We start from the raw sequence: 13,547 nt of genomic DNA, 5'->3' as shown, positions 1-13,547 counted from the left end.
AGTCAAAAATAAACCAAACTTGTATTATTAAATTATCCACAGAAACCTACCTTCAAAATAAGCACTTAATGCAGTTGTAGACTGTATTTTTGGATGAATGAAAGAATGCACATACTCTGTATGAAAGACATGCTTGACCTGTTTTGTGTTTCTGGTCAGTTGTAATTAAATGACACACGAGTGAACAATGCCTGAAAATTATTTTAATTCATTGGATATTGAAACAAATTGAAAGATTTGGAGTTTCCAGATCCATTAGATGAATACATCAGATGTAACATTTTTAAACAGTTAAAAATTGGACAACATGATTTTGAGACATTTGGATTTATCTCATGCAAACTGCTTATACGTACCTACAGAGAAGAAACTTTTATATGCTTTAAAAGTTTACTATGATACATTTCTTGTCTAGTCTTGGTATATATACTTGTGAGCACCATGTTGGCCTTTCTTTATTGCTAGACTTATTACACCATCACTGGACACAAGACCAGCCTTAGAAAATCAGTTTACGGTCCAAAATGCATTCTTTTCGGAAAAATAAAGTAATTTTCTAAGGCTGGTCTTGTGTCCAGCTTATGTCTAGCAATAAAGAAAGGCCAACGTACTGCTCACAAGTATATAAAAGTTCAATATTTTCAAATAATCCTTCCAGAATTTTCAACAGGAGTGGACTCGCCTGTGGATCTGTGATACCGTGTTTGCATCGAGCTCCATGATTCGTTTTTCTTGGGATTATTGTGTTTGTGAGTGTAGCTATATCCAAATATATATGGCATAAGTCATAAGGATTACAGTGAGATCAAAATTTTCTTTGTGGGACCAATATTTGGGAAATTACAGCTTTTGATATTCCGAGAAACTTCGAATCATTTTACCAGACTCTTGAAGATTGATCAACTGGAATTGGGACCAGGACCTAAATCAGGTTCTAACTGTGAGTAAAACATTAAAATTTTACGGCTACAGGCTCATTAATCTGAGATTTTGGAGGTGTTAGTTGTACTTCCAGTCAGCCTTTGGCGGGCCTTCCCAGGCCTCTGGTGTTTTATTACAGAAAATCATTTCGATCAACATCAAGTAGAGTCTTTCAGTAATTTTCCTGCCACTTTTGAGACATATTGTAATTTAAAAACTAATTAAGATATAAGTTCATTGTCTGGAACTAGTTGCCGCCATCTTGTCTGGACAGTTCTAACAGACACTTGCTTACTGTTTGACTAGTTTTTAAAATCAGTTTTACTACAATATTTACATTGTGAATATGTTTGTAAATTTGGAATGCAGACAGAACAAACTTCATAGCTAGTTGTTCTAAGTTCGCCATCTGCAATTTGCAATGGCAGCAAACGTTGCACAGGACTTTTTGGAAGAGGCCTATACAATATTAGATGAAATTAAGAAATACTTCACAGAAAATCCAAGGGCAGGTTGGGCACACATGATCACTTACGATATGTTATCAAGCAGTTTACAAAGATTATAGATCTCGCTGAGATGACCATCAAGGGTAATAAATTACCTGAAGTATTAGATGAAAGATTATCATTGTATATTACTAAAGAGGAGTTAGAAAAGGCAATTTCTATTCATAGTGATAAGATGATTGAGGCAATAACGAAAATCAAAGAGTTTGTGATATTAGTAAGATTACGTGATCTGCCCCCAGAGTGGGAAAGCACTGGAAACTTTGAGTTATAGTGAAATACTAAAGAAAGGCATAAAGCCATTAGAGCCAGCAATTGTATCCGCTAAACCAACTTTCACGGTTTTGGTCTATAGTAAAAAGAAGGAAAATATGTCTGATCAGACAAGGGCACTCCTTATATCTAGTGTAAAGCCTGCAAATCTTGGTATGGGGTACAGCCTATAGGAATATAAACAAGGGTGGAGTGGCAGTTGATGTGATGGATATGGCAGACATGGAAAATCTTCCAGGTTTAACTGCTAAGTGTGAAAAGAAGCAACTTCCATTTCTAAAAGTAAGTTCTGTGCCTAAGACTATTGAAAAGCATAAACTATTGGAATCTATTATTGAGCAAGTTTCACCTAAGCAAACATTATACTTCAGCAGAATTTGTCAATAACGTGAGAATCAGATTTCCAGTTAGCCAGGAAAGTGTAAATCATATATCATGGGTGGTGATCAAGGTCACAACTTACATTTGGGATCTCATTCTCAAAAGGGAAAAATTAAGTATTCAATGGACCAGATGCCCAATGACTGATTTTGTTCCTGTCCATCAATGTTTTAAGTGTTTGGCCTATGCATTTTGCAAAGGATTATCAGGCGGAATCACGTGTTTGTAGCCATTGTAGTGGTAACCATCTTTATAAAGACTCTGATAATAAGAACAATACTGCAAGATGTGTGCTAACTGTGTAAAGGAGAACCTAAAAAAATATCACAACACTATGGACAGGTCATGTCCTGTATATCAGCAAGTGAAGGCACGAATAATTAACAGAGTTGACTTTGTACTGTAATCGCACTACAACTACTGTAAATGCAAATGTCTGTGCAGAACCCAACAATAAACCTTACCATTCCTAGGTACTGTGTTAATATCCTTTTCTGGAATTCCTATCTTTCCTGTGTTAATATCCCTTTCCTTTTATTTTGTTTTCTTTTTCTAGCTAACAATGATGTCACGTCTTTTCCTATGGAACTTAGGTTATCAGGGACTTTTGCAGCAAATGGTTACAAGGGTTGGTTTGTTTGTTTGTTTTATTTATTTTGTATTCTTGCAGCTATATTAGCATTTCATGTTAGCCACATTGTATTTCGTGTTGCAGCAAGAAACTGCTAAATCTTCTGCCTGTAATTATGCTTTATTGTTGTTTTCTGTATTTTAGTATGTAAGTTTGACTAACGTACAGTCTTTTTATAACATTTTCATTTTTGGGATTATCAATGTAATAGTGAGATGTATCAACAGTTGTTATAAGTGTATTCGGATGTTTGATAGTGCTAATGCAAAATCAAACAGATTTTTATAGATTAATAAAAGTGAATGAATCCTTTCAGATGCATTATTGACTAACATTGGGTCTTTAAAAACATCTGGCAATTGGCAACACCGATTAAAATCACTTTAATCGGTGTTGGTTGATTTTATCGTATTATACAGCATCCATACTATGTAATATCTGGCAAGTTTTTTTTAACTGTATTCTTTAGTACAATATTATAAGCCAATTGTGTAATATCTTGAAAACTATAGGTTCACTGATTCCAAATCTTGAAACTTAGATCTTTATTAACAAATCCCTTTCAGTTTCATCAAGGTCAGCATAAACTGACCTGTAATTATTCCAATTGTATTAATAAACTGTAAAATTCAAAATATGAGTTCCAACCAAACTAACAGATGGCTGTCACAGTCCTCTCTTCCTTTTTGGATACACACCTACAATAAAAACAGCACTTAGGCCACAATACACTAGACTTTTATCAAACATTACTTTGCAGAAAATATTTTGTTTCAACAGAGACAAATGAACTGCATTTGCTCTACAGGTCATATGAGAAAAACCAATTTTTGTCACCAGTAATCACAGTTGACTAAGACCAAAATATCTCAAACAGCATTAACCTGTTCTGTGCTGATGAGTGCACATTCTTCACATTTTTTATCTGCTTTCATATTATTTCAAAGAAGTTACTTGCAGCCATGTGAAACTTCCAAAATGATGATCAGATCATATGTGGTCTCTCTTGAGGCTGGCCTAATTTTCCTGTCTAGATTATCATCATCTGTTGATTCATAGCCTTTAAAATGTTTGCATTGTACACTTGAGTGCATGACATGTCTTTATTGAAACATTTGCATGATAATGACACCAAATTTAATGTTGATTCATTGCTTTTTATGTGTCATTTCAGAATTCACTTACATACTTATTCTTTGTCATGTCTTTAATCAGATGGATTAGAACATATTTATTCAACACATGATTGATGTTTTACCAACAAGCATGTACTTGCAATATCAAAAGTTTGATTTATTTTTGGCTCTACAAAATATTTCACTAAAAAATGCCATCAACAAACATTGGCAAAACTTACCTGTCACCATGATACTTAAGCACCCAAATAAATTCCAGAAAACATTTTCCCATTTGAAATGCTATCTAATAGAGGTTTAAAAATGAAGATTAAAATATAATTTATGGTATAGGAATAAAAAAAAATCAACTTACTGGTGTATTTATTGCACAGTTCATCACAATGCCTAATGTGTATATTAAATGGCCTAGAAGGAAACTGTCATCTCCAAGTAAATTGTAGGTGTTTTCAGTTCTAAAAAAGTTTGTTTGAATAATTTTTTCTTTTATTCTAATAATAATAGTAATAAACAAAAAATGTTTTTACCTGTCAAACTGTGCTAGTAAAGGAAAAAAGAAGTGGCCTGCAACTGAAGAAAATTTATTTTCTTTTGCTTTTACTTCTTTTCTTCCCTAAATTATTTCAGTCCTTTTATATTTGCTTTAGAATTTTATAGTTTTCAGAATGTTATTTTTACCTTGCTAAGAATTCTAGTTTTTTTGGCAATTCTTTTTTCAATGATGTCTTTCCATGTCTCTTCCATCTGAGTTTTGTGCATTTCTGGGAAATATACTCTCTTTTCTATGGCAGCTTCTCTAATTTCTGACAACTCTCTGCTTGCTGAAGATATTGTCTAAATATTAAATGAAATTTCTAATATAAAAAGGCTTATCATCAATATTAGATTATATTTCGTTCATTCTCAACATAGAATAACATATAAAATAAATAAATTGAAAATAGTCAGGAAAAATTTTCTTACTTTCTTAATCAAAAGCTTCACAGAAACTTAGATTAAAGAATTTTATCAACTTATATCAAATTATTGTATTTACTCACACATAAGACGAGGTTTTTATTCATTCTTCACTGCTTTAAAAACCTAAGTTGTCTTATATGCACGAGCAAAAGATTCTTTGTGTGTTTACAATAATTTTTATGAACAGTCTATTCACATTTTTTATCCGATGCTCACTCTCGTGTTTAAAAACAAAAGTATTTTATCATTCTTCTGTATTGTCAGGAGTAAAGATGAATAGCAAAGTTTTTGAATTAAATTCCAAATTGAAATTCCAAATTCACATGGGAACCCAATATATGATTTAATCCATTCCCACGTGAAAACAGATGATTACTCAGAAATCAGAATTCAGAGAAACTCATAAGTGTAATTGACGGAGAGTGGATTCAACTGTTAAGAATTGGAAAAAATGGTTCCCGATTGTCCAGCTTTACATGAACAAATTATGTTGTCAATTTTACAAGATTTTTCCTTAAAGTTTAAAATGATAGTAATTTTTGCAGGCCAATGTGTGCATTCGATATTTTATTTGTGATTAAACAAAATAAAATTGTATTAATAAATCTAATTTTCTTTATTTTCATCTTTAAAGTCACACTTTGTCCTATATGCGAGTAAATACAGTAAGTCAAGAAATTCATCTGATAAATCCAAAGTGAGCATAAGGTTAATAAGCCAAGGCAACATACATTATCCCAGGCACAATCTTACACAGGTTTTCTACTGTTAAAATTTTGCCAGAAAATGAATTTTCTCCACCAGACTGCACTGCTAGATAGCTTAACATTAACTCAATGATAGGATAGCCTAATTTCAATAAAGTTTTTTCTATCTGAAAGTTATAATTATTCTATCATATAAGCATGTTTCTATAGTAGAAAAATCTATATTGATTATTAAATTTGTTCTCAAAATTTTTTGAACAATATTAATCTATTAAAGATATATTACAAAGTAGAAATTAAAATCATCCATTTTATTTTTGAAAAAGCTGAGGATTTACAATTATTAATAAAATTTTTGATCAGTTAATCAAATCAGTTAGCAAAATATATACTATATAGAAGTACAGTACATGTTTGATTATTATTATTATTACAGTAATCTGGCCATTTGCTAGTTCAATATGTCCAATAATTCAACACTAGTTGACTCTTAGGTATTATTGGCACTATTATCAAGTCCTAGATAGGCTTCCACTGGTTCAAAATTAGTGGAAACTGAAGTTTGAACACTATTACTAAATGTGGTATGATGATATCAAGCCTGAGCTTAGGCACAATGTTAAATATTGTTAGACTTGTCATCTTAGACTGTTACTGTCTTGTAATGTACTGTATTTTTATATCATACATATACAAAAAAACATACTTTGTTGTCTTGATATTTTGTAACTGCTTTTCTCTGAAATTTAAATTACTTGGGAAGCTTAATTCAAAACAATATAAACATTAACCATGCCAAAATTTTTCTTTAGATATTAAAAAATCCATTATTTATATACTCAACCATAGAAATACATTGTTCATAAGATATCTCTAGCAGTGCCTCTGGTGGCTAGTAGATGAAACTTTGTGGAAACAAATTTCTAAGCTAATGACATGCCTGGATAATATAGGTTGCCTTGGTAAGGCTAATCTAGTTCTGTCATGTGATTGCCAGATTAATAGAAAAGGAAGGACTTTATGCTACTTTATAGTTTTTAAATATTTATCTTGATACTTTAATAACATTGTTGTTATAGCTTCAAATGGGTTGTTAGTACAGCAAATTAAAATAAATCCATTTAGAGTAGCCAGATGTTTAGTTTTTAGCACATGGTTCATTGTCTGGTTGTACCTTGAGCTGAATGTTATTTTTAAGCAGACCTTAGGAAGGTAGGACAAATAAATTGTACATATCTCAGAAAATGACAATTTTTAATTGAGCATATTAAAATCAAATTTTTAACCAAAATGAAAATAAATTAAAAGTTTGAGTTCATAAAATGTAAGTGCATTGTGCTAAGGAGAGTATTTTCCATGTCCATAGTAGTTTGACGCCATTTATGAAAATTCCAAGGATCTGATTCAGACCAGAATTTAAGTCTCCCAAAGCAACAGGCTAACTTTTATCACCATCTAGCTATCTCTGCATTTCTTTTCCATCTTAGCTTCTATATGCAATTAAATATCAGGATACATTTTAACTGTTGAAATGAAAGTGTTTATACCTGGCTTAACACAGTCAGTAAGAAGCTCTTACCTAGCTAAATTCAGCTTACATATACATCCTATTTCCTGTAATCAAAGATGCATTATTTTATTCCTTTTAGCTTGTCCAAATAGTGATGTTTTACAATCAATGACATCTTACATTTGCATTCCAAAATAACAGTCAGCGCTCATTATAAGTAAACCACATGTTCCAATTATATTAAGCATTTAATTTAAACTGAAAAGCTCTTTTTAATATTTTAATACTGCATCATAAACTGTCTTGTGAATGGATTTTAAAGAAAATTTCTATTTCTCAAAATAACTTGTTTTCTCTCTATTAATATTTTTTCTTAATTTTGAAATCTCCATTATAATAAAATTTATTATAATGCATCTTAGAATCAATGGCATATTTTTTTTATTTTTGTGCTAAAAAAATTCCAGTAATTATTTTTACTTACTTGTAATATGTCTAATCTTTGACGAATATTATAATTTCTGTTATAAAACTCTTCAGATAAAAAACTTGCTATCTGCATTACAAAATAATTTGATTAAAATTAAAAAGATACAGTTCTTCAATAAAATTTATTAAAATATTTACTATTGATGGACATTGAACACAAAGAGCAACAAGAGCAGCATTCTTATATTTGGCAAAGTTGGGACTTGCAAAAGTATCTTCTAGATGTAGCAATATTTTGCAGAAGTCAATAGCAACCTAAATAGAATATGTACATTTGGAAATATTTTTACATGACCATACTACAAAATGAAATATCAAAATATAGAAAATACTACCTCTTCTAAATTATCAGGCACTTGACGTATCAAATTTTCTGCATATTGTAAGCAGACCTGTGACCATTCTGGCTTCTTGTCAGTCATCAAACCTTCCAGACATTCGTGAATATAGATAGGATATTTTTCTTGCTTTTCTCCAATCTCAAGATCATATGGTTCTAAATCATCATCACTGTTATAAGGAAAATTAAATGTAAACAAATAAATTTAGAATGTCACACACACACACACACATGCATATATATATTATACAAACACCAAAATTGAAGAACTGCAAAAAAAATTTTGAATTGTCCAAAAATTTTAATTTTGAATTAGATAAGTTTGAATATCGGCATTAAAAATATGTAAATAAAATATAATACTATAACAGTAAAATAACAAACAATTTATTACAGTATTAAATACAATTACCTTACATTTTTTTAAAAAACCTTGATGTTTTGAATAATTTAACTGAAGTGGTTGATATGAAGAAACAGTCTAGCATGAGCCATGCTGATATAGGAACACTAGTGGACAGTTTGCCAAGAGTCTGCAAATATTGATAGTTGTTTTCTTGCGTACAAGAATGGCAAAATTTATGTTTTGTTAACTTATTAAATTGTTGATACAAAATGAACTGTGAGAAATGTTATGAAAGTGCAGTCTAAGGATTTGCTACTGAATGTGTTATATGACATTTGCAAAAAAATAACTGAAATGTAATTAAAAAAATACCTCATCACTAACTCCACAGACAACTGAAGTTAAGAGGCTTTAGCAATCTGTAAAACCTTCCTGCAAACACTCACAGAAGTGCTGAATTAGAAGTATTTTGATAAACTTACTGCTGTTGTCAACAAAACAGATTAGAAACTACTTATCAAATGCAAAGTAGAGAACTATCCTGCTAATTGACAAGGAATTCAGAAAGATTCTACAATAATAGTGAAAAATCACAGATATCTTCACATTTTGGAACCTGCAGTGTTTCTATTCAGTACTACCAAGCAGCGTAGACAACAACTGTATGTTGAAAACAACATAAATTTTATATAAAGGAAAAAGTACCACAAGCTGCCAGATACTTAACAAATGAGTTTGTTAAAAAATATCTGATAGCAATATACACTTTACTAGAATTCAAATATTAAGATTAAAATTATTCCATTTTTGGTATTTTGTTCTTAAAAATAAATAAATATATAAAAAATATAGCCTTTAAATTTGTTTAATAAGTAATAATGCAAATGCATCAAAAATTAAAAGCAGATTTTTTCAAGTATTGAAGAGAAACATTACATATATGTACTGTACTGTACATGTAATGCTTATATACAAAAACTAGAAAACAAAATACTGTATAATATTGATTATACATAAACAGAAACAGTTGAACAATTTTTTTCTGATATAATATATCCTCTGCTGCTTCTTGCCTGTGTTGGTGAGCTTTTTTCTGAGGTCTACTTTTGTGTTTCTTGGGCTCTATTGAGTGTTTTTTCCTGCTGTTTTTTGTCATTTTAGTTAGTATTTGTGTTACTGATTAGATTTTGAGTCAGTTTTTCATTTTCAATAGGCTAGATTTTTCATTTTCACGTGTTTCTCATTTGTTAGGCTTAGTGGTTAGGCTTAGCTAGCTCAGTTTTTGTTTTGGCTTTGCCAGGCAGAAACAGTTAGGTTTGTTTTTATTTAATTGATTTAAATTTACTCCTTTTCAACTTCCACTCAATCCCCTTCTTGTTTTTGGCTGGCTTTTGTAAATTTTCAGTTCTTAGGGTGTTTTTCAATTAGTTAGTCTTGTCTTCGGTTAGGTCTAAGTTAGATAGTTCTTTTTTTGTAGTTAGTTAGGTCTTTAGGGCCCACCAGTGGTCAAGTGGTTCTGTCGCTAAACACTGGGAGTTTGGTTGCAGGTTTGTGCTGCACTCGGATGGGCTGGCCACATGGAGTTTTCTGGGTTTTCTCCACGTTTGTAACACCTGAATATGGACCAGTTTCCCTTACAAAACCTCCCGGAAAGAGTTTTCCCTTGCATAACATCGCACACTAGAGAAGACAATGGGGAACCACTCTGGTTGTAACTTCCCCCAGGATGCACCTTGGCGCATTACTAACCACTTATTAACCTGCACCAGGTGCTCGCAGACGTCAGGATTTCTGATATGGCACGCAGAGAGAGGTCTTTAGTTGTTTAACTTCCCCTATAATTTTGGTTTTTCTCAGTTAACTAGTTTTCAAGTTTTTCTGGTTTTATTGCATTACAGTATTTTGGTTTTTCTGATTTGTTCTTCAGCCTCTTTGGTTGTAAGTTTATAGTTAGGCCTAACTAGGCCAGTTTTAACTGCCTACCCATTTTCATAGCTTTTTTGGTGTTAGTAAGTATTTTGGCATTTTCATGGTTTCTGTTATTTGTAGTTAGTTTCTCCTTTGTAATTCGTTCTCTTAGCAGGTGTTTTGTTCCCCCTGTTAGTTTTGTCTTTCTAGGCCACCCCATTTTAGAGTTTTTTGGGTTTTTCAGTTATACTGCTTTGCAGTATTTTGGTTTTCAGCTTTCCTATTCTTTCCTTGGTTTAAGTTATAAGTTATTAATTTTAGGGTCTTTCTAGATGGTGTGTCCATAGAAAAAACTTTTATTTTGTAATGTATTGCTATACATTTTTAGTTAAATATTCTGTCATTGGGGTTGTTTTATGACCCCAACTGGTCATCAGAAGGTTAAACCTCTAATAATGTATTCAGGGGCAGATCTAGGTTTTTCAGGGCCTAGAGCTTATTAAAGTCCAATGGTGCCCATTATCTGTTAGATTAAGAATCTTTAAATTGGGGTTTAAAATTCATTAGTGACTGACCAATTATGCTACATTGATTACAGTAAAGCAAATAATACTATAAATATTATTAATATTAACTATTTTTTACTATACAATAAGTGTTCATTATTAATGAAAAAGTATAAAAAATCTGTGGTAATATTTCAATTTTTGTGGGCCTTTGACACGGGAGCCCAGGGCTTAAGCCCTATTAGTCCCTATGCAGATCTGCCCCTGAATGTATTTTATAAGTATAACTTAGACGTTTTTATGAAGCTTCATATAAAAAGTCTAAATTTCACTCAAAAATTTAAATAATTCTAGATATCAAGCTTAAACAGACAAATTTTGAAATAAAATGACCAGAACATGTGTTAAAGCAAGAACTTTACTTTTATATTTGGAGATAAATCTGCTAATTTATATTTACTGAGGATTTTTATAATTATGAGGCTACTTTACCTGTCTAGTTCTTCATTCACATTAGAACTTTTAACATGTTCAGATTTTTCGTGCTCAAAATCTGTAAAGCTATTAGTTGTTGAATTTTCCTCCATATTTTCTGACCTAATACAAATAGATTTAGAATAAAATTAATTTCTGTGGATAATATTGAAGATAGTAAAACAATCAAGATATTAACAGAAATAAGTTACCTGAAATTATTAATATCAATTATCAAACATTTTCAATAGGATTTTAAACAAAAGACATTTAATTGTAATTTAAATAACACTTAAAATAAATTTAGTCTGGTAGACATATAAATAATTTGATATAGTTTTATTTTTTAAATATAATATCTAAAATAAATGAGTATATTAATAGAAAAACCAGTAATTTAACAGAATAGTTTGCATATTTATATTTGGATAATATATTAATCATCACACAAACTTTCTAAATTTACATAACAGAAGAATTGTAACATTGTTAGATATATTTTATAAATAATATAAAAATCCATCTTACTCTTCTTTACAGCTGACTGAGTCAGGAATAATTAAGAGAGATTTCAAATACTTGACTTCATCGGTTTCTTCGTACTGTATTTAATATAAAAATAATTAAAATTTTTCCAATTTAATTTTTCAAAAAATTACAAAATTATAGTATATGTATATATCACAAATAACTATATGCAGTAAAACCTACTGTGTAGACTAGAATTGAACAGTACCAAATTAATTTTTCCACTTTGAACAAATTTCTTCTTAAACAGATATTTTTTTAATTTTTAAACTACACCAGATAAATGTCATACAGTACATTCAATTTTTTATAGCAAAATCACTTTCATATTAACATATATTATTTTAACACTTAGTGTACTGGTGGTTATGGAGTTTTTTTGTGTACTCAGCAAAGTTAAAACCTGCAACTTCATAAAGAAAAATGCGTGCAGCCCACTGAAAGCTTTTTTGGTAGGCATTTTTTTGTCAGAAATTTGCATAAAATGGCAAATTTGATTTTATGCAATGGTTTTTGAAACATATTGGTTACATATGGCAGGACTCTGCTGTATTATATATATGTATCCCTGGTATAACACAATTTGATAATTAGGGAAAGCACATGTACAAAATTTCACACTTTTTATGTGCAAATTCTGTTATTCGATATATTTTTATTTAAGTAAGCATGTGTGTTATCTCAAACTTGTCCTTAAATTTTAGGATATTGAAAATTTCAATTTGTTTTGTGTTTTTCATCAAGTTTACATAATACAAATTAATAGTGCAATTTTTTCCTCCTTATTCCTGCTTTCCTATCAACCAGGTGTCATTCTCATTGCTTTAAGACTTCAGCCTTTAAGACTGTCACTGGATCTTGTTTTTATTGATTAATCTTTGTGTTTAATAAAGTTTATTTAAACATTTTTAGGAAAGTGTTATTAAACTTTTTTAACTGTAGGTAAGTAATCATTCATAAAAATGACAAACAAAATACAGCAGTATCTCGGTACTTAAACTGTTCCCAACTCAAACAATTCAGTATTTGAACACAAATTCTGCAAAAAATAGCTCAGTACTTGACTGAACAAACATGGTTCACTACAACAAATTTTCAATTAATAACATAAATTTTATTTTGTCATCTATAAAAAATTTTTATGATAAAAATGAAGATTTTGCTGATATTTCTGATCAGGATTAACAAAGAAAGCTTGGATGACAATACTTTGTACTTTGACGATCTCATTTAACTAAAATTAATATAAATGTGTAATATAGTACTTTTAATTGTAATTGTTAGTTAATTTTTGTTTGGAAATAAATTATTTAATTGCTTTAATAAACATTTTTTTAATAACAAATAAAAATAGTATAGTTTTTGGAACCTAACCCTGTTTTCTATTAGTCCTTTGTTTCATAGAGCATAGATTCACATAACATTTGACACTTTTTTGGAAACTAACTACTGTTTTATACAAGAGATACCTGTGTATAGTGGACTCTTAAATGACTATGCTAAATAATTCACTATATCAAGAAATCACCATAAACATAAATAATAGTAAGAAACAACAAACAAATTACATTTGTTGGTCCTTTCTATTAGTTCACTATACTGAAAGGAAAGTTCACTATATAAAGGGAATTCTTCAGAAATTTAACAAGTTAAGAATAAATATTTAAGTATACATTGAACTCTTGATATAATGAATCGAGAGCTCAATGTATACTTAAATATTTTTTCTTAACTTGTTAGATTTCTGAAGAATTCCCTTTATTATGATGATCTACCACACAAACAGTCTAACAATATTTATAATGTTCCAAAATAACAAAATTTAATAATATATATGTAGATATACAAACATCTCTAAACCCATTATATTTGTAATAAGTCAAACAACTACCAGATAACATCAGGCTGCTTTTCTGTAATTATATTTA

At 30.1% G+C, this 13,547-nt stretch overlaps 1 protein-coding gene across 2 annotated transcripts in view; it reads right to left on the bottom strand.

Moving 5' to 3' along the window:
- Positions 1–13,547, bottom strand: part of LOC136976052 (telomere length regulation protein TEL2 homolog) — a 39,445-nt gene that overhangs the window by 10,094 nt on the left and 15,804 nt on the right. For both annotated transcript variants that reach the window (XM_067271236.1, XM_067271237.1), the window contains 9 exons: positions 11,620–11,693; positions 11,110–11,214; positions 7,853–8,027; positions 7,656–7,772; positions 7,513–7,584; positions 4,530–4,685; positions 4,379–4,464; positions 4,207–4,306; positions 4,073–4,137 (listed from right to left, as the gene is read on the bottom strand). In XM_067271236.1, coding sequence (XP_067127337.1) covers positions 4,073–4,137; positions 4,207–4,306; positions 4,379–4,464; positions 4,530–4,685; positions 7,513–7,584; positions 7,656–7,772; positions 7,853–8,027; positions 11,110–11,214; positions 11,620–11,693 — 950 coding nt within the window. The remainder of the gene's footprint in view (positions 1–4,072; positions 4,138–4,206; positions 4,307–4,378; positions 4,465–4,529; positions 4,686–7,512; positions 7,585–7,655; positions 7,773–7,852; positions 8,028–11,109; positions 11,215–11,619; positions 11,694–13,547) is intronic.

The sequence above is a fragment of the Centruroides vittatus genome, unplaced genomic scaffold (genome assembly GCF_030686945.1).
Source record: "Centruroides vittatus isolate TY-2023 unplaced genomic scaffold, ASM3068694v2 contig_393, whole genome shotgun sequence".
In the NCBI taxonomy this organism is placed as follows: Eukaryota; Metazoa; Arthropoda; class Arachnida; order Scorpiones; family Buthidae; genus Centruroides; species Centruroides vittatus.
Note: the sequence above shows the minus strand (reverse complement) of the source record. Positions and strands in the feature narration are given on the sequence as shown.